The 22,604-nt window shown below is 45.8% G+C and overlaps 1 protein-coding gene across 1 annotated transcript in view; it reads right to left on the bottom strand.

The window, feature by feature from the left end:
- Positions 1-22,604, bottom strand: part of LOC143794043 (uncharacterized) — a 95,986-nt gene that overhangs the window by 27,583 nt on the left and 45,799 nt on the right. The window contains exon 7 of the mRNA XM_077280942.1: positions 14,283-14,375. Coding sequence (XP_077137057.1) covers positions 14,283-14,375 — 93 coding nt within the window. The remainder of the gene's footprint in view (positions 1-14,282; positions 14,376-22,604) is intronic.

The raw sequence follows: 22,604 nt of genomic DNA, 5'->3' as shown, positions 1-22,604 counted from the left end.
GACCAAATCCTGATGCAATTCTGAACGTGGACACATACCCTCCCACATGAACAGGCATAAGATTGGAAAAGGCATAATAAGGTGCAGGCACATGAAGACATACTTACAAAAGCACACAGCCGTACAAAAATACACACATACACATGCACGCACATAGCTTTATGCAATAACACATATGTACAACAAAGGCAGAAAGGAGAACCCAATCAGAAGACGCATACACACACACACATTACACACACACATACAAAAGGCTGACAATCCTTTGGCTGGAGCTGCATGTCTTCACAGTGGCTGGCATCAGGGTGGATCTGGACTCTAGCATGGCACTGGCTGTTGCAGGACGATGGCAGGCCTCTGGTTCTCTTCAGGTTTTAAGCTCTTGCTGTAGTCAGTACCTCATACACACACAAATGCACAGGCACACAGATGCACACAAAAATTGCAATACTCACACTGGCTCTATGGTGGCTGGAGTCTTGTGGCTGACTCCTGTGGCTGGCTCCTGTGGCAGGCTGGGGTCTTGTGGCTGGGGTCTTATGGCTGGGGTCCTGTGGCTGGCTGGGGTCTTGGGGCTGGCTGGGGTCTTGCTGGCAGTCTTTTCCTCTCTGGGTCTTGCAGGCATATGTGGGGTTGAAGGCCCAGGCCAGGTTTATATAGATTTGGGGGTGTCTGGCCAATTGGCAACAAAATCCTGCTTCTGAGCATGCTCAGTGTAAAAAAAAACGTATTGCAGCGCTGTATTGCGTCGTACGACGTGTCCCGACGCATCCGTCGCTCATAGGCTTCCATTGCAGCCAACGACGTATGCCGCAGGATACGTCGCAACACGTTTTTTAGGCGGAGACAAAAAAGTTACAATCAACGTTTTTTGCCGACGACGTGTCGCCAAATTTCGACGCATACTTCGTAAAACGTACACGACGTATGCCAATCCGTCGCAATACGTCGCCAATACAAGTCTATGGGGAAAAAACGCATCCAGCCAAAACTTTTGCTGGATGCGTTTTTTCTGAAAAAAGACGTTTTGAGACGGTTTGCAGTTAACGCTAGTGTGAAAGTAGCCTAACCTGCCCAGATAATTCCTGCTGTTTTTATTAACCTTTGCACATCTCAAACAAAAGAAACAGAAGTTAGCATTAATGGTATGGATTGTTTAGACATCTTAAATCCTCTAATCCTATGAGCCCCCTTTATCTTACAAATCATGGGCTGACATGCTCCTCCACCAGCAGCCATTTTGTAAACAGTAGATCTGCTGTCTGTGAGAAAGGAAAGCATGCAGAAGGAGAACCTGTAATATATTAGGAAGTGCCACAAAATTTTGTCACAAACACATCTGTTAAAATAATGATATAGACCCCAATTTATCAAAGCTTTTACACCAGAACATTGGTTTGAAAAGGAGCAAAGTTTTTGCACAAAGAGAGGCTGCACAAAATGTTGCGTTTTTGCTTTCCTATTTTTGCACAGCTCAGACATAGTGGTTGGAGCTAGGTTGGATCATGGGCTTAGTGAGTTCTGCTGGTCAAACTTATGATGAGCGGTGGTGCACTTTAGGCCACAAATCTTACTCCTGTCCCTGGTAGCAAGAATCACAGACTGGCTACATGCTCACAGTCAGGCATTTTTTATTCTGAAATGTTATGGCCAGTTATGTTCTACAATTGCATGATTGTGTGATTGCAGCTGTTTCAGAGAAATCATAGTTTTTATAGCTAGCCAGGGACAACAGGGAGAGATCTAGCATGTCTTAAAAAATTACATACCGTAGTTTGAAAAAAAGCTTATCAAGTTCAACCTTTCTCAAATAAATTATACATTTTCTCACTAAACTATCTAAATGTTATATCAACTGAGGAAGTCATTCAGCCCTTTTTTTTAAAAATTGTTATAGTGTCTGCCATTACTACCTCTTGTGGTAGGGCATTGCACAGTCTGACTGCTCTAACTGTAAAGAACCCTTTCCTATTTAGCTGCCGGAATCGCTTTTCTTCCACCTGTAATGAGTAGTGTTGAGCGATACCTTCCGATATCGGAAAGTATCGGTATCGGATTGGATCGGCCGATATTCAAAAAATATCGGATATCGCCGATACCGATACCCGATACCAATGCAAGTCAATGGGACCAAAATATTGGAATTAAAATAAACCCTTTCTTTCCTTGTAGGTTCATTCTACATGAAGGAAAACAACTAAGAATAATGTTGGATGTATTGGGGGAGGTGGCGGAGACAATAAAGGCATAGAGGTTTAGCCCAATCAAATAGAATATAGAATAGCAGGAATTTTAATTTTTTTTTTAAGACGTTCGGAGTTACAAAGATATTGACTATGTTAAGATTTTTTTTATTTTGTCAGATATTGATGTTTCACTACTTCCATGCCCTTCACCTTCTTTTTTACTTCTCCGACACTTTCTTCTTCATCATCCTCAGCAGCAGCATCTTTGAAATCAACTTCTTCTTCACCTTATTCATCTTCTTCTTCATCTTCTACCTATTATTTTTTTTTGTTACATTCTTCATATTCTTTTTATTAAACTATTCTTCTTCTTCATATTCTACTTCTTCATCATATTCTTATTTGTGACAGGCATTCCTGTAGTTGTTATCTATAACAGTTTGAAGATTACACCTTCTGTTCTGCCTGTCACAAAAGAGTTACAACAGGATTTGCCCGCGTTCAGTTAGGCCTGCAGCAGCAGGCTTTTTCCAGGGGCACCACGAGGAGGAACGGACTCACCCCCATACACTGCTTAGTCTTCTTCTGCTTATAATTTAGGCAACGTTCACATTAGCGTTGTGCGATGCAGCGTCGGGCGCCGCTGCGTCGCCGCATGCGTCATGCACCCCTATATTTAACATGGGGGCGCATGGACATGCGTTGCATTTGCGTTTTGTGACGCATGCGGCGCTGCGGCGCACGCGTCAGGGCACACAGGACGCAGCAAGTTGCATTTTTTGTGCGTCCAAAATCAAGCAAAAAAAGGACGCATGCGTCTCAAAACGCTGCGTTGTGCATGAGTTCACATTTGCGTTGTGCGTTGCGTCGCCGACGCTGCGGCGCACAACGCAAATGTGAACATAGCCTTAGATAATATCTTTTGCTCTGATGGTGAGTCTTATGCTTAATGTTCTTCTGGTCTTTGTTCTGCAGCCTCTTGTTCTTCTGCTTCTCGGTCTTCCGTGTCGTCGTCTTTAGGGTCTTGAACTTGGAAATGTAGCAGAAGGTACAAGAAGGCTGAGAAAATGCCAAGAACCAGCTGATGGAACTGGAACTCGGATGGCTACCTGAAGGTCCAAGAGCCAATGGAACTACCGAGGACCAGCTGACGTTACTGGAACACGGTTACTAAGCAGGAGGTACCCGTGCCAGAAAGCACTACCAAGGACCACCTGACATTGCTGGAACTCGGATACCCAGAAGGAGGCACCTAAGCCAAAGGCTCTGCCCGGAACCAGCTGACGGTACTGGAACCAGGATGGGGAGCAGAAGGTACAAGAGCAAAAGACACTGCCGAGAACCAGCTGACGGTACTGGAACCCGGATGGGTAGCTGAAGGTACAAGAGCCAATCGAACAACCGAGGACCAGCTGACGTTACTGGAACCCGGTTACTAAGCAAGAGGTATTTGTGCCAGAAAGCACTACCAAGGACCACCTGACGTTGGTGGAACTCGGATACCCAGAAGGAGGCACCTAAGCCAAAGGCTCTGCCCGGAACCAGCTGACGGTACTGGAACCAGGATGGGGAGCAGACGGTACAAGAGCAAAAGACACTGCCGAGAACCAGCTGATGGTACTGGAACCCGGATGGGTAGCCAAAGGTACAAGAGCCAATGGAACTACCGAGGACCAGCTGACGTTACTGGAACCCAGTTACTAAGCAGGAGGTACCCATGCCAGAAAGCACTACCAAGGACCACCTGACGTTGGTGGAACTCGGATACCCAGAAGGAGGCACCTAAGCCAAAGGCTCTGCCCGGAACCAGATGACGGTACTGGAACCAGGGGGACCTATTCAAGATTGTCTTCCTAGAGCCCCAACTAGCGGTGTTGGAGCCAAGGGTCAGCAGGGGGAGCAGAGTGTAGGCTGAAGCCTGCACTGGAGGCAGCTTAGTGTCTGTTGTGTCTGCGTTGCGTTTGCAGGACACGTTGCCGGCTACACAGCAGGGGAACAGCTGACATTACTGAACCCCACTGACACAGTGGTGAGTGTTTTTCTCTGTGCAGCCAGCACTTCTGGGCACCAACTGGCGGTGTTAGACCCCAGGAACAGCAGGAGGAGCAGAGTGTAGGCCGAAGCCTGCACTGGAGGCAGCTTAGTGTCTGTTGTGTCTGCGTGGCGTTTGCAGGACATGTTGCCGGCTACACAGCAAGGGAACAGCTGATGTTACTGAACCCCACTGACACAGTGGCGAGTGTTTTTCTCTGTGCAGCCAGCACTTCCGGGCACCAACTGGCGGTGTTAGAGCCCAGGGACAGCAGGAGGAGCAGAGTGTAGGCCGAAGCCTGCACTGGAGGCAGCTTAGTGTCTGTTGTGTCTGCGTGGCGTTTGCAGGACACGTTGCTGGCTACACAGCAGGGGAACAGCTGGCGTTACTGAACCCCACTGATACAGTGGCGAGTGTTTTTCTCTGTGCAGCCAGCACTTCCGGGCACCAACTGGCGGTGTTAGAGCCCAGGGACAGCAGGAGGAGCAGAGTGTAGGCCGAAGCCTGCACTGGAGGCAGCTTATTGTCTGTTGTGTCTGCGTGGCATTTGCAGGACACGTTGCCGGCTATACAGCAGGGGAACAGCTGATGTTACTGAACCCCACTGACACAGTGGCGAGTGTTTTTCTCTGTGCAGCCAGCACTTCCGGGTACCAACTGGCGGTGTTAGAGGCCAGGGAATCAAGGAGGAACAGAGTGTAGGCCGAAGCCTGGTTGGAGGAAGTTGAAAGGGAACCTTTAGCCCCCCCCCCCAAGGCGTTTGTAGCTGAAAGAGCCATTTTGTGCAGCACTAAGAATGCAAAAGGAAAAGGTGGCTCTTTTAATTATGCTCCTTGCAAACGCAGAACTAGACACTTATAAAATGTGTCCCCTGATACTGTGAAACCATCCCGGAGGTGGGACTTTCCTTCAAAATGGGACGCAACACAGCCGTCATTCCTACCCCCTTGGTGCCGTGCGCCGCCTTCTCAGCGTTGCTTGAATCTGTCGCTTAGCCTGCGCTGTTATGTTATCCCTTGGCCATGCTCAGTTAGCGCTGCCCGTCTTCTGACATCATTTGTTGTCAGGCTGGCTGCGCCTGTGCGGACGCGCTGCCCGAGATCGCACCTCACAGTGTCGTCTAATGTAATCACACTGTGGGCCTGGGATCCATTGGCATGTGGAGTGCATATCTTTGCCTCTCACTCCCCTCCTTCTGGCTTCTTCAGACTGTGCGGTGTCACGGTAGTGGCATGCTATTAGGGATCAGCTGACGGCGCACAGTCTGAAGAAGGTGGAGGGAGAAGAGGGAGAGCCTGAGGTGAAGATATGCACTGCGCATGCCCATGGATCCCAGGCCCGCAGTGTGATTAAATCAGAAGAGACTGCGAGGCGGGATCTCGGGCAGCGCGGCCGCACAGGCGCAGGCAGCCTGACAACAAATGATATCAGAAGACGGGCAGCGCTAAGTGCGCATGGCCAAGGGATAACACAACAGCGCAGGCTACGAGACAGATTCAAACAACGCTGAGGAGGCGGCGCACGGCACCAAGGGGGTTGGAATGACGGCTGTGCTGCATCCCATTATGAAGGAAAGTCCCACCTCCGGGACGGTCTCACGGTAAGTGTTAAGTTCTGAGTGTGCAAGGAGCTAAACTAAAAGAGCTACCTTTTCCTTGTGCAGCATTACTGCTGCACAAGGTGGCTCTTTCAGTAACAAACGCCTGGGGTGGGGGGACAGGTTCCCTTAAATTTCAGTAGTTGTGCCAGCGTGGCGGTCGCAGGACACATTGCCGGCTACACAGCTAGGGATCAGCTGACGTTACTGAAACCCAATAACACTGGGTCATGTGTTTTGACTGTGCAGACGGCACTTCTGAGCATCAACTGGTGGTGTTGGAGCCCAGGGATTACAGTTCAGGTGGTAGAAACATGAACGCAACAGGAGACCTGGATACTGTAGCCAACCAATTATTTAATCTGGAAGAGGAGTGGCAAATTCCTGCGAGATCCAGGCCTTGTTCATTTTCAGAAAAGTAAGCTGGTCAACGTTATCGGAGGATAGTCGCATGCGACGGTCTGTTAGTACACCACCTGCGGCACTAAAGACGCGTTCCGATAATACACTAGCAGCAGGGCAAGCCAGCACCTCCAATGCATACTGGCTTAGCTCTGGCCATGTATCCAGCTTAGAGACCCAAAATTTGAAGGGGGAAGAGCCGTCTGGAAGTACACTAAGAGGGCAAGACATGTAGTCTGTCACTATCTGACGGAAACGTTGCCTCCTGCTGACTGGAGCCGTCTGTGATGGTGTAGACATGTGTGGCGGGCACACAAAACTGTGCCACAGTTGGGCCATACCGGTTTGCTGTGCTGAGGCATTGCTTCTGCTCCCTCTTTGTGCAGAGCTTCCTCCACTGCCTCGACGCACTGAGCTGCTTTGTAAAGCACTAGCAGCACTGCTGTTGGTTGGAATGGAGAACATGATGGCATGCACCAGTGTGTCTTGGTACTCCCGCATTTTACTCTCCCGGTTCAACGGTGTTATGAGGCTTTGTAAGTAGTCCCGGTAGCGAGGATCTAGGAGGGTGTACACCCAATAATCAGCCGTGTTGAGAATGTGGGCGATGGGGCGGTCGTTTCTCAGGCACTGCAGCATGTAATCAGCCATGTGCTGCAGACTGCCAAATGGCCAAGAAACACTGTCCCCTGCTTGAGGCGTGATCTTTGCCTGCTCTGCATCACCCCACCTTCGCTCTACACACTGACTACTGGAGAATTGTGTAACTCCCTCTTCTGGACCGATGTCTTCCTCATCCATTGACTCCTCCTCATCCTCCTCACAAAGTGTCCCCTGCCTAGGCCTCTGTGAGGAACCATGTAGCGCTGACTATCCAGAAGCTGATGGAATTGGAGACTCCTCATCCTCCACCTCTTCCACAACATCATCCCTTAGCGCTTGCAGTGTTTGTTGAAGCAGGCAGATAAGGGGGACAGTCATGCTGACTAGTGCATCATCTGCACTCGCCATCCGCGTGGAATCATCGAAGGAATGCAAAACCTGGCAGACGTCCTTCATAGTGGCCCACTCAGTGGTTGTGAAGTCTGAACGGCGCGGAGTGCGATTTCTTTGCGCTTGATGCAGCTGGTACTTCATTACTGCTGGCTGCTGCTCACACAACCGATCCAACAAATGTAACGTGGAATTCCACCTGGTGGGTAGGTCACATATGATGCAATGTTCCGGAAGGAGGAATCGGCGCTGCAGAGCTGCAATGCGCGATCTTGTCATGCTGGAACGCTGCAAGTGAGCACACTCTAGGCGGACCTTGTGCAGCAGTGCATCAAGATCCGGATAGTCCCTCAAAAAACTCTGCACGACCAAGTTGAGCACATGTGCCAGACATGGGATGTGAGTGAGGTTGCCTAGGGCAAGAGCTGCCACCAGATTTTGGCCATTGTCACACACTACCATGCCAGGCTGGAGATTCGATGGCACAAACCACACGTCGCTCTCCTGCTTGATGGCATTCCAGAGCTACTGCGCTGTGTGGCTTCGATTCCCCAAAGAAATTAATTTCAAGATGGCCTGCTGACGTTTGGCCACAGCTGTGCTCATGTCGGTCGTAACAGGTAAACGTTCATGGGTCCATGTGGAGGTGGACTGTGAAGGCTCCTGCAGCAATGATTCTGAGGAACTTGTGTATGAGGAGGAGTCAATGCATACAGACTGAATTCCTGCAATCCTTGGAGTTGGCAGAACACGTCTGGCATGATCTGTACCCGGCTCAACAACATTAACCCAATGGGCAGTGAGGGAAAGGTATTGCTCCTGTCCATGGTGACTGGTCCACGCATCGGTGGTGAGGTGGACCTTGCTACTGATGGCGTTCAGTAGCGCGTGTTTTATGTGTCCCTCCACATGCTTGTGCAGGGCAGGGACGGCTTGCCTGCTGAAATAAAAGCGGCTGGGCACATTGTATTGTGGGACTGCCAATGCCATCAAGTTACGGAAGCTGTCAGTCTCCACCAGCCTGAATGACAGCATCTCAAGGGACAGTAGTTTTGCAATGCCAGCATTCAGAGCCTGTGCTCGGGGGTGGTTTGCCGAGAAAGGCCGCCTTTTCTCCCATGCCTGTGCTACCGATGGCTGTAGACTGGGCTGGGAGTGTGAGAATGACTGGGAATGTGGTGCTGTGGGTGGAATTACAGTGAGTCTCTGGACAACAGTGCCAGAGGTTCTTCCATGGCGATCCTGGGAGGAAGCCAAACCAGCTGTGTGTGAGCTGGAGGAAGAGGCAACACGAGCTGAAGAGGTGGTAGCTGCCGCTGTTGGTTGACCTAGGTCTTCAGTGTGTTTTTGTAACTCCACCGCGTGCTTGGTCCGCACATGTTTCCACATATTTGTGGTATTGAGGTTGCTGACATTTTTCCCTCTTTTGACTTTCTGATGACACACTTTGCATTTGACAAAGCAAATGTCATCTGCAACTGTGTCAAAAAAGGACCAGGCACTGCAAGTCTTGGGAGCGCCCGTTTGGCTTTTGGAAGAGGCATGCTCCTAACGGGTGCCGAAGTGGAGGCTACAGGAACCACAGTCTTCCCCCTCCCTCTCCCTCTTTGGCCCGTTCGGGGAATCTCTTCCTCAGAACTGCTCCCACCCTCTTCCTGTACTTCACGCCACGATGGGTCAAGGACCTCATCATCTACACTACCCTCTGCCACCAACTGCTTCTCCTGGGTAGTTTTGGCAGCACAGTACGCACCAGAAAGTGGCACCTTTGTCTCATCATCAGATGCGTACTGCGGTGTGGTGACCGGAGGCACTGGCCCACCGGTCTCTTCAGAGTCAGAGAGACAAAGCTGTTGGGCATCACTGCATACTGTCTCTTCTTCCATTTCTCTAATGCTGCTTGGCTGGCCCCCTGTTTCCAAGCCAAGAGATTCAGAGAACAGAAGTAGAGATGGCTCCTGTCCTGGGCTCTCTGACTGCCTGGGTAATTTGGCAGGTGGTGAAGAGACAGATGGGTGCTCTCCAGTGCTCTGTGCCTGAGAGGATGTGGCACTAATTGAAGTCGATGCGTTAGCTGCCATCCATCCAACAACGGCTTCAATTTGTTCTTCACGCATAAGTGGTGTATGGCAATCTCCTACAAAGCTGCGCATGAAGGACTGTTCCCTGCTGAAACTGGGTGATGATGAGTCACCGGTGCCCGCAGCAGGCACAGAATCCCCACATCCTCTCCCTGCTCCGCGCCCACGCCGACTCCCACGTGCCTTACTCCCTACCTTCTTCATCTTGGTTGACTGATAAAGATAAGCAGAAAAGTACTAAGGGCTTAGTGTGCTTATTCCTGAAGAGCTGCTAACAGGTATAAGAAACACTAATTTTCTAAAGTGTGGACTAGACTTTAATATGAGCTAATGTGGCCTACACAACTGTAAAGTGGTGTGTTTGGTGAACTTTATTAATTTATTTAATTTTTTTTGCAGAACTGACTACAGAGTGAGCTGCACTCACACACAGACCGTGCAGACAGCCGTGAACAGCACTGCAAGGCCAAAAGAAGCTCCTCTATGTAATCCTATTTAGTGTTTTTCCACAATCTAGCAGGATACGGAGGGAAAGCTACTAATAGGATAAATTTAAAAAAATGTGCAGCAGGCTGCACTAATTGAGAACCAGACAATGGAACAGTATGAGGCAGTCACGCACTCTGAGCTGACTACAACCGGCTGTGGCTGCGGACAGACTACAGAGCGATGTGCACTCACACAGAAACCGTGCAGACAGCCGTAAACGGTGCTGCAAGGCCAAAAAAAAGCTGCTCTATGTAATCCTATGTAGTGTTTTTCCACAATTTAGCTGGATATGGATGGAAAGCCACTAATATGAAATATATCAAAAAATGTGCAGCAGGCTGCACTAATTGCAAAAAAGGACAATGGATTGAACAGTATGAGGCAGTCACGCACGCTGAGCTGAATACAACCGGCTGTGGCTGTGGACAGACTACAGAGCGATGTGCTCTCACACAGAGACCGTGCAGACAGCCGTAAACAGCGCTGCAAGGCCAAAAAAAGCTGCTCTATGTAATCCTATGTAGTGTTTTTCCACAATTTAGCTGGATACAGATGGAAAGCCACTAATAGGAAATATTTGAAAAAATGTGCAGCAGGCTGCACTAATTGCAAAAAAGGACAATGGATTGAACGGTATGAGGCAGTCACGCACCCTGAGCTGACTGCAACCGGCTGTGGCTGCGGACAGACTACAGAGCGATGTGCACTCACACAGAGACCGTGCAGACAGCCGTAAACAGCGCTGCAAGGCCAAAAAAAGCTGCTCTATGTAATCTTATGTAGTGTTTTTCCACAATTTTGCTGGATGCGGATGGAAAGCCACTAATAGGAAATATTTGAAAAAATGTGCAGCAGGCTGCACTAATTGCAAAAAAGGACAATGGATAGAACAGTATGAGGCAGTGACGCACTCTGAGCTGACTACAACCGGCTGTGGCTGCAGACAGACTACAGAGCGATGTGCACTCACACAAACAGAGACCTTGCAGACAGCTGTGAACAAAAGCAAGGATCTCACACAGCGGTTGCTAAATTAGCCTGGGTAAAGCACAATGAAGCAAATCGCTATCTCTAAACTGGCCCTCAGTCAGAACACAGCGTCCTGTCCCTAACTGAATTCACAGCAGAGTGAGCCCTAAATGGCGGCAGCGACTTTTATAGTGCATCATGACATCATTTCAGCAGCCAATCACAGCCATGCCAGTACTTCCATACCCACCATGCAGAACAGGATGTGCCCACACTTCTAATCATTCCTCATTGGCTGAATTCGGGCACTTTGAATTGTGGGAACTTCCGATTCCGGTATATACTGAAAATATCGGAACTCGGTATCGGAATTCTGATACCGCAAATATCGGCCGATACCCGATACTTGCGTTATCGGAATGCTCATCACTAGTAATGAGTGCCCCCTGGTCCTTAGTATGGTCTTTGGAATGAATAAGTAAAGTGCATTTCCTTTGTTCTGACCATACATGTAAATGAGATCTCAGGCGTCTTTTATCTAAACTAAACAAGCCCAACTTTTCTAACCTCTCATCATATGAGAGGCTTTCCAGCCCTTGTAATAATCTAGTTGCCTGCCTTTGAACTGACTCTAATTTCTGAATGTATTTTTTAAAATGTGGAGACCAAAACTGGATCCCATTTTCTAGATGTGGCCTCACCAGTGATTTATAAAGGGGTAACAATATGATGGGATCACAGGATTTTATTTCTCTTTTTATACATCCTAAAATCTTGTATGCTTTTGCAGCTGCTGCTTGACATTGAGTACTACTGCTCAGCTTACTTGTAACTAGACCCAAGTCCTTCTACTGTTCTGTAGTCCCGAGTATACATTTAATGTACAGCTCTGGCAAAAATTAAGAGACCACTGCAAAATGTTCAGTTTGTCTGATTTTTCGCTGTAAGGTATATTTTTGAGTAAAATGTAAATTGATATTTTATTCTATAAACTTCTGACAACATGTCTTTGAATTTCCAAGCAGCAATTTTTGTATTTTTTTCCTGACAAAGAAAAATGATCAAAATTGAACAACAAAAAACAAAACAGGGCTTTCAGCCTTCAAACAATGCAAGAAAACAAGTTCATAATCATTTAGAAACAACAATACTAATGTTTTAACTCAGGAAGAGTTCATAAATCAATATTTTGTGGAATAATCACAGCTTTCATGCATCTTGGCATGCTTTCCACCAGTCTTTCACACTGCGTCTGGCTCCAAAATTTAAGCAGTTCTTCTTTGCTTGATGGCTTGTGACTATCCATCATCCTCTTGATTACATTCCAGAGGTTTTCATTGGGGTTCAGGTCTGGAGATTGGGCTGCCCATGACAGGGTTTTGATGTGGTGGTCTCTTAATTTTTGCCAGAGCTGTATATGCAGTTATAGGATTACTCCGTCCTAGGTGCTTTACTCTACATTTATCCACAAGCCTCATTTGCCAAGCATTTGCCCTTTCAGACTTATTATCCAGATTATTTTACAACATTTTAATGTCAAGGTCCGATTTTAGTATCCTGTTTGGTCTCGTCAGCAAAGACTGACACTTTACTCTCAATCCCATCAACAAGGTTATTAATAAAGAGGTTAAAATGAATTGTTTAATTAGATTATTTTATTACTTCAAAAACTAGCTTGAAATGACATAGAATTAAGGTACCTTCACACTAAATGATATCGCTAGCGATCCGTGACATTGCAGCGTCCTGGCTAGCGATATCGTTGTGTTTGACACGCAGCAGCGATCTGGATCCTGCTGTGATATCGCTGGTCGTTGGTTAAAGTTCAGAACTTTATTTGGTCGTCAGATCGCCGTGTATCGTTGTGTTTGACAGCAAAAGCAACGATGCCAGCGATGTTTTACAATGGTAACCAGGGTAAATATCGGGTTACTAAGCGCAGGGCCGCGCTTAGTAACCCGATGTTTACCCTGGTTTCCAGTGTAAAATGTAAAAAAACAAACAGTACATACTCACCTTCGCGTCCCCCGGCGTCCGCTTCCTGCACTGACTGAGCGCCGGCCGTAAAGTGAAAGCACAGCACAGCGGTGACGTCACCGCTCTGCTGTTAGGGCCGGCACTCACAGTCAGTGCAGGAAGCGGACGCCGGAGGACGCAAAGGTGAGTATGTACTGTTTGTTTTTTTACATTTTACACTGGTAACCAGGGTAAACATCGGGTTACTAAGCGCGGCCCTGCGCTTAGCAACCCGATGTTTACCCTGGTTACCCGGGGACCTCGGCATCGTTGGTCGCTGGAGAGCGGTCTGTGTGACAGCTCTCCAGCGACCAAACAGCAACGCTGCAGCGATCGGCATCGTTGTCTGTATCGCTGCAGCGTCGCTTAGTGTGAAGGTACCTTTACTGTATGTAAAAGATGACTCAGAGGGGATCTCATTTACATGTATAAATATATGTGCGGTCAGAACAAAGTACTGGCATATGATTAATTCCTTCCAAAGACCATACTACGGACCAGGGGGCACTCATTTCAGGTGAAATAAAGGTGATTCCAACAGATAAATAAGAAAAGGTTCTTTACAGTTAGAGCAGTCAGAATGTGGAATGCCCTACCACAAGAGGTAATAGTGGCAGACCCTATAACGGCTTGTAAAAAAGGGCTGGATGATTTCCTCAATACACATAACATTGTGGGTTATAGTTAATTTAGTGACAAAATGCACAATTGGTGGAGAAAGGTTGAAGTTGATGGACGTAGGTCGTTTTTTTAACCTATGTAACTATGCAATATATAGATGTAGATAGATAGAAATATGTCAGTGAGAAATATATTTAGTGTAGTATGTGTAGCTTAGTGTACATGTATTTAGCTATTAAGAAATCAAATAAAAAAATGGCATGGGGTCACCTTTAATTTTTTTTATTCAGCCAAGGGAAAGCCAGTTGAGACCCCACGTCTTCTTTTTTGGGGGGGTCACCCCTTGTTAATAACCAGTAAAGGGTAAATAGACAGCTGTTTGCTGATTTTAATAACCTGGGAACCTCCATGCTTATTGCCCACAGACTATAAACACTAGCCCCTAAATGTTGGCTTTCCCTCAGCTTGTTAAGAATAATATGGAGGACTCCACGCAATTTTTTTTCTTTTTTTATATCCATATATCTCTTCTATTGTATTCTGACAGTTCACACTGTGAATTTACTGTACTTGGCTGATGAAATGTCGGGTTTCCTATGAGATCGATGCTTAAAAATTGCACAGCACACACATGGTCCGTGTGCCCTTCAATTTTTTTCCGCACCCTTCGACTTTCATTGATGAGTCTCGTCTATTTCACACGGCCATATGCAGCATGCTGTGAATTTTTCCTCACCCCAATTTCAGGTGAGGAAAAACTCAATGAATAACATTATAGCGAGTACAATGCATGGTCTTTTCACATTGCACAAGTGAAGTTTAAAAGCAGATGTGAGCCCACCCTAATACTGAACATTTGTTTCATAATAATATATAGCTGAAAAATGAAAAATTACCTTCTTATATTCTAGTCTTTCCTTCAGTTCTTGTATTTCGAGAACAAGAGACATTTTCTCCTGTTTCCACTCTTCTTTTTCTATTTCCAAACTCTAAAATTTAAATAGTAACTATGCTTTTCATATTTTTTTCATACATCAACAATACAATTTTATTATAAGAAACTTTGTAAAATATCTTATTAACCCCTTGATGATCAGCCATAAGCATTTATATGGCGTCCATTAAGGGACCATTATTCCCTCATTTCCTGTCATGATTCTGTTGCCAGGTGTCTCGGGACCAGAAGCTCCTTCCCTGTCCCTAATGCTAGGGGCACCCTAGCTCACCCTGTTCCTGTCAAGACCAGCTCCCCAATGGGCACTCACCAGTGGCTGTGCAGGGGGTTAGCCTGGACGTCTGGTGCTGAGGACAGCCTTGTGACACCGGGGAGCCGTGACAGCAGTACCAGTGGCGCTTGTAGGAGCTGGCCGCTTTCCAGAAAAGGCAAACAGGACCTGTGTTCATGTGACTGTGAGTCAGAGGGGTTGGCGGAGCTTAGCATTGCTGTAGAAGCCTACAGCGTGGGGCTGCAGCGGCTCAGGGGAAAAGTGCAAAAGGTAGAGGAGACCCCAGTGATGTAAAAAGGGTCGACAGGAAAACATGTAGTCACACAAGCCAAAATCAAACACAGAGAGGTCGGCGCAGTACACAGGAGAAGTCAGAAGAATAATCAGGAAGTAGCAAGAGATCAGTAAACCAGACAGGCAATAGCCTCCCAGGACCCAAAAAGAGGCCATCCGAGTTAACCCTGCAACTACCGAACCTGAGAACCCAGTAAACCATGACAGTTCCCTGGATTACTTCTGAAGATAAAGACCCCGGGGCCAAGTACCTTGCCTTAGCTTCTGAATCTGCCATCAGCCTGTACCCTTCCCCATCCAGGGGAGAGGAGAGTAGTAGTGTACTGTAATGCACCAACAGACTAACAAACAGGAATAAAGGAAATTGCCAAGCATACAAATATACTCACACAAACAACAGAGGTAAACACCTGGGAGTGGCCAACAGTGGCCAGGGCCCAGAATATAGAGGAGAGTGGAGTGGCCAACAGTGAACAGCTGAGAGCCTAAATACAGGAAAGCTTCCAAGAGCTCTCAATCGAGCAGATTAACCCCTGCACTGCTAAAAGAAACCTGCACTATTTAATTTGAAGTTGAAATGTTTCTAAACAGTGCAGGAGTAGAAGAAATCAGACGCTGCAATCTTCTTGTTTCTCTGTCGAGGTAAACCTGTGACAGTACCCCCCTTTCAGTGAGGAACCTCTGGAACCTCAGATATGGGTTTATCAGGATGTGCCATGTGAAAAGACTGGATCAACCTGGCTGCATAGAACTCAGATGCTGGTACCCACATTTTCTCTTCAGGACCGTATCCCTTTCAGTGTACCAGATACTGAAGCGACTGACAAACTAAGCGAGAATCAATGATGTTAGCTATTTGAAATTCCAAATTTTCATCCACAATGACTGGAGATTCCAGTAGCGGTGATGGTACAGAAGATGAATCCTATATTTGGGCGGCAAAGCAAGGCGGAATGCTATAGGATTGACAACGGTCACAATCTATTAAGGACCAGTGAACCTGGCACTCATTTTCCAAGAGGGAACCTTTACCTTAATTTTCTTTGAGGATAACCACACCAAGTCACCAACACACAGGTCTAGACCCACCATACATCTTCGATCAGACACACTCTTGTTTTTGGACCCAATCTTTCTCAAGTTATCCTGAACCCGTTGCCACACAGACTTAATCGATGATTAAAACCATTCTTCATCAGGTATTCCTGAGGAATGATTCCTATGAAAGGAGCTGAACTGAGGATGACACCTATATACCCAGAAGAATTGGGACTTACCAGTTGACTCATGACAATGATTATTTAGATAACCCAATCCTCTTGATTCTCAGACACAAAACACCTAAGGAAATTATCAAGATTCTGGTTAACACGTTTAGTTTGCTCATTAGACTGCAAGTGAAATGCTGAAGAGAACGACAAATGGATCCCCAAAGAGTGCAAAGCGCCCTCCAAAATTTGGAAATAAACTGTACCTGCCAATCAGAAACAATATCGGTAGGCATCCCATGTAATTTTACAATCTCTCTGATGAAAATTTGGCTAAGGTCTTAGCGTTAGGTAAAGCAGGTAGCACAATGAAATGTGACATTTTACTGATTCTGTCCACCACCACCAAAATTACACTATTACCTGCCAACACGGGTAGATCAGTGATACAATCGACCGATAAATTAGTCCAAGGTCTACTGTAAATCGTCAATGGTTGGAGAAACCCAGACGGACGAGAATAAGAGGTTTTAGAATATGCACAACCACTGCGGGCGGCTACATACTCCCGAACATCGTGATTTACCCCTGACCACCAAAAATCTCTGGTGGCTTTATTACCAAGCTGTCTGGCCAAGACCGAACCATGATGTTCACTAAGAGCTCAGACAGCAAGGGCATCTCCCTGGGCCTCAACAATTTCTTTCTCAAGATCGTAGCATACAGATGCAATTACCACCTCCTTTTGTAGCATAGGAACCAGTTCACAAAAAACACCACCCCCAGGAAAACAAAGAGATAAGGCATCCACTTTAATGTTCTTTGTTCCATGGCCAATATGTAACAACGAAGTTAATCCTGGTGAAGAACAATGGCCATATTGCTAGTCTAGACATTTCTCAGACTCTAAATATACAAGATTCTTATAATCCATGATTACCATAACCGGATGAACTGCCCATTCCAGAAAATGACGCCACTCTTCAAAGGTCTACTGGATTGCTAAGAGTTCCTTATTACCAATGTCATAATTTTTCTCCGCAGAAATGTTCGAACATTTTTTAGAAAAGTATGCACATGGATGCCATTTACCAGGAAACACCCCCTGCAACAATACAGCCCCCATCCCAACTTCAGAAGCATCAACTTCTACAATAAATGGAGTGATGTCAGGCTGTATGAGAATCAGCGCAGATGCAAAATACTCCTTCAAGGTATTCCCTCGCCTCCCTGGCTGGACTGGACCATTTGGAAAAGTCTGTTCCTTTCCTGGTCATATCCGTCAGAGGTTTGTCCACTAACGAAAAGTTTTTGATGAACTTACATTAGTAGTTGGAAAAAACCTTTGTAACGCCTTCAAATCCTCAGGATGATCCCAATCCAGTATCGCCCGCACTTTCGCCGGATCCATGTGAAAACCGGTGAATGATAAAACAAAGCCTAGACAAAGAATCTCCTCAACTGAGAACATACATTTCTCCGATTTGACAAATAATTTATGGTCTCTGAGTATTTGAAAGACCTGCCTGACATGTACCTGATGTTACTCAAGGTCAGGTGAATAAATTAATATGTCATCAAGATAGATCACAACAAATCTATCAGGTGACTAAAATTGTCATTTACCAAGTGCTGAAAGACAGCGGAAGCATTAGTCAACCCAATGGCATCACAAGGTTCTCATAATGTCCCTCAGGCGTATTGAAAGTTGTTTTCCAATCATCCTCCTCTTTAATACGAACGAGATTATATGCCCCCCTAGGATCCAGTTTAGAAAACCAATTTGCTCCTATGATCTAACTAAAGAGGTCCAGGATGAGGGAGCAGATATGGATCCCAGATCGTGATCTGATTGGGTTTGTGGAAATCTAGGCAGGGGCGTAACCTCCCCATTCCTCTTCTTTACAAAGAAAAGCCTTGCAGCAATGGGGGATTATGATGGTCTGATATGACCCTTTGACAAACTTTCCGCGATCTAGTCCTTCATGGCCTGCCTGTCTACACCAGACATATTATATATTCTGCTCTTGGGCAGCTTAACCACAGTGACAAGATTAACGGCGCGGTCATAAGGATGATGGGGAGGAATTTCTTGGCACCCCTGCTCTGAAAACACATCCCCAAAGTCATAAAGGTATTTAGGCACAGACTGGAAATCCACCCTTGCTAGCTGGGTACCCAAACAGTGTCCTTGACAATAATTGATCAACTTTACCACCTCCTGAGTCTCCCAATCTACCACAGGGTTGTGCCAAATGATCCAAGATAGTCCAAGAACCACAGGAGAGGGCAGATCCTCTTACACATAACAGTCAATACATTATGAGTGCATACCCCCTACCTGTAAATGTAACCCTTGGATGATTTGAGTAAAATGCTCTTGTCTCTAAAGTGCAGAATCAATGGCTATTTTGGGTATAGGTCTTGACAGTGTATGTGTTTTGAGGCCCTGGACCTGGACGAACCTAGCGGCTATCAAATTAAACCTCACCCCACTGTCCAGAAAGGCAGGAATAACTACCTTATTTTTAGCCACATGGATTTCAGCAGGTAGAAAAAAAATGATGTCCTACTAACGGAGGAGATATGTACACCCGGGTTGCTAATCTCCCCACAGCCCTTTCTCAAACAGTAAAAATACATTCCCTCTTTACGCTGAACTACAGTTTGACTTCCAGATCGAGTAGGACCACCAAACTGCATGGGTTTTTCAGATGACTCAGACCAATCCCTGGACCTCCCACACATTAGGGTTTTTTATGTCTATCATGAAGACAACAATCCATTTGGATAGCCAGAGACATGGCTGCTTCAAGGGAAACTGGAGTCTCCTACAAGGCTAAGCCATCCTTCACATTTACCGATAGCCCATGACAGAACTGGCTATGTACTGCGGCGTCATTCCACTTAGTCAGTGGACCACCTCCAAAACTAGGAGCAATACTCCTCTGCCGGCTGGTCTGCCTGCTGAAGCTGACATACCATGGACTCAGCCACCAAGACTTGGTAGGGATTGACGTCTCTATGGCCCAGCGCTAGAAAAAATGTTTCCATCATCTGGGAGTCCAATGTAAGAGAATGCCCATGCTTGGTGGTCACCCTGAAGGAGATAGATTATTATCCCCACCCGTTGCTCCTCGGTTCCTGAGGAAAAAGGATGTAACCTAAAGTATAGCTTACAGGCCTCCCTGAAAACAACAAACTTGTCATGCCCCCAGAGAAACTGTGAGGCAAAACGATCTTGGGCTCCACTAAGGGTTGCCTGGGAGTCACGGTCCCCAAATGTGAAGTGTTTGGGTCCTGCAAAATGACAGTGCATAGATTTGCCAACTCCAGGTTGAATTGCTGCAGTTGCCCTGTTTAAGCAGTGATAGGATCCATAATGGATCAAAAAACGGTTTCGGCCAGAGCTATTGTCATGGTTCTGTTGTTGGTTGTATCGGGACCAGGGGCTCCTTCCCTGTCCCTAACACTAGGGGCGCCCTAGCTCACACTGTTCCCCAAATTACTTCTGATGGTGAAGATGCCAGGGCCACGAACCCTGCCTTAGCTGCTGAATCCACCCCAGGGGAGAGGGGAGTAGTAGCGTACCATAACATACCAACCAGAATAATAAGGTAATACAAACAGGGAAATATGTGGGGGAAATCTATTGTTTGGGCACACAGTAGGGCTTGGAAGGGAAGGAACACCATTTCACTTTTTGAATGTAAAATTTGCTGGCATAATTAGCGGACCCCTTGTCAAGATTGGAGAGTTTCTGATGTGCCTAAACAGTGAAAACCCCCAACAAGTGACACCATTTTGGAAACTAGACCCCTTAAGGAACTTATCTAGATGTGCATTGAGCACTTTGAACTCACAGGTGCTTCACAGAAGTTTATAACATTAAGCCGTGAAAATAGAAAAAAACATTTTTTGCAGATAAATCTTTTTTAGCTACAAATTTTGCATTTTCATAAGGGTAACAAGAGAAATTTCTCCATACAATTTGTTGTGCAATTTCTCCTGAGTGCGTATATACCCAATATGTAGAGAAAAAGCAACTGTTTGGGTGCATGACAGGGCTTGGAAGGAAAGGAGTGCTATTTGACTTTTTGAATGTAAAATATGCTGGAAAATTTAGCGGTTGCCATGTCGCATTTGGAGAGCCCCTGATGTGCCTAAACAGTGGAAACCCCCCACAAGTGACACCATTTTCGAAAATTATACCCCTTATGGAACTTATCTAGATGTGTATTGAGCACCTTGAGCCCACAGGTACTTCACATAAGTTTATAACATAAAGCCGTCAAAAATAAAATCTGATTTTTCCCAAATAAATCTTTTTTAGCTCCATATTTTGCATTTTCCTAATGGTAACAGGAGAAACTGCTCAATTCAATTTGTTAAGAAATTTCTTCTGCGTACACCGATACCTGATATGTGGGAGAAAACTACTTTTTGTGCATACGACAGGGCTTGAAAGGGAAGGAGCGCCGTTTGACTTTCTGAATGCAAAATTTGATGGAATAATTAGCGGACATAAGGTCTGATTTGAAGAGCCACTGATGTGCCTAAACAGTGGAAACTCCAAACTCCCCACACATGACACCAATTTGGAAACAAGACCCCTTTGGGATCTTATCTAGATGTGTACTGAGCATCCTGAACCCCCAGGTGCTTCACAGAAGTTTATAATATTAAACCGTGAAAATAAAAAATAAAAAATCACATTTCTCCCACAAAAATCTTTTTTAGTTACAAATTTTGTATTTTCACAAGGGTAACAGGAAAAAATGGACCCCAAAGTTTGTTGTGCAATTCTTCCTGACTTCACCAAAACCCCATATGTGATCGAAAACTACTCTTGAGGCACAGTGCAAAGTTCAAAATGGAAGTAGCGCCATATTACAGTGCAGATTTTGCTGCACTTGGTTGACATTGGAAGAGCCCCTGAGGTGCCAGAACAGCAGAACCCCCAATAAGGGACCCCATTTTGGAAATTATAACCCTTTGGGAATTTTTCTACAGATATTGTGACAATTTTGACTCCATGGGTGTTTTCCAGAAACAGGCAGCAGTGGTTGTTGCGGAGTGAAAATTGCAAACTGCCATTGTAGTGACCAGTACCCTGCAGTGACCAGTACGTTTCAGTCACCAGTACATTATGCCCAGCTCCTGCTTCTGGAAGCACATATCTGTAAATTAGGTGGGCTGTCATCACTATAGAAATGCCAAACATGTGGGCGCTAATTGTTGTTTAGGCACACTGGGTCTCAAAAGGGAGGAAGGGGGGGAATTTGGATTTGGGAGTGGATAATTTGCTGAATTTCTTTCTGGGAGCGAAGAGCCATCTCGCTTTTCCAGAGCTTTTGTACCACAAGTTACGCAGATACCTATATTTCCATTAACAGATGACAGATCTGAGTGGGGACTTGCTTTTTTGTGGATTGAGTTGAAGCTTTATTGGGAATCTTTTACATAACGTTTGGGATCACATTTATCTGGAGCTGTACGCTGAGCACTTTGGGGTTTTCATCTAAATCTCAGAGTGTCATGGCAGATGAAACCCTTGAGGGATCTATTCACTATAATGAGGTAGCAGAGTTACTCTGGACTCCATCTGGTCTCTGTTCAGTGGCATCCTTTTCCGAGGTGCACAAAACTGTGGCCGAAGGCACTTTTATGCAAACCTAAAAAGGCTGACACCGCCAGATCACAGGTCCTATAGCGTAGACAGTGCCTCCATCTGCCTCATTATAGGTAATTATCCACTGGGGGTTCTGTGTGAATCAGAGATTTACACGGAAACCCCAGTGTAAGGACTCGACGCAGACCGCAGGATAAATGTGCGCCAAGCCTTACTTAGATCTTTGGGAGGCAGAATGAAAAAATCAACAGCATGTAAAAAATTGGTTTTATTTATTTTTTACATCATTCCTCATGCGATATAAGTTATTAGGCGACTTTATTCTTCAGGTCGGTGCGATTACAGCTATACCAGATTTATATCAGGTTTTTATGTTTGGCTGCTGTCACATACTAAAATACACTTTTTATTGCGAAAACTAGTTTTTGCATCACCATATTTTGAAAGCTATAATTTTTTTTATATTTTGGCTGACAGAGTCATGTGATGGCTTGATTTTTGCGGGAAGAGCTGTTGTTTTCATTGATACCATTTTCGGGCACATGACATTTTTTGATTGCTTGCTATTCTGATTTTTGGGAGACAGAATGAACAAAAAACAGCAAATCAGGAATTGATTTTTTGTTTGTTGTTTTATACCGTTCCGCGTGTGGTAAAATTGGTAAGACCGCTTTATTATTAGGGTCAGTGCTATGTAAGATTGCTCTCACTGAGTGTATTGGGGGACACTCGCTTGGCACGGGATTAATGTAGTCAGGCACGATTTTTCACACAAAACAGTCAATACGATTTATTAAAGTGTCATAAACCGGGTTTGCATAGTTCATATTATATATTTCATGAAACACAACAGGCACG

The sequence above is a fragment of the Ranitomeya variabilis genome, chromosome 1 (genome assembly GCF_051348905.1).
Source record: "Ranitomeya variabilis isolate aRanVar5 chromosome 1, aRanVar5.hap1, whole genome shotgun sequence".
In the NCBI taxonomy this organism is placed as follows: domain Eukaryota; kingdom Metazoa; phylum Chordata; class Amphibia; order Anura; family Dendrobatidae; genus Ranitomeya; species Ranitomeya variabilis.
Note: the sequence above shows the minus strand (reverse complement) of the source record. Positions and strands in the feature narration are given on the sequence as shown.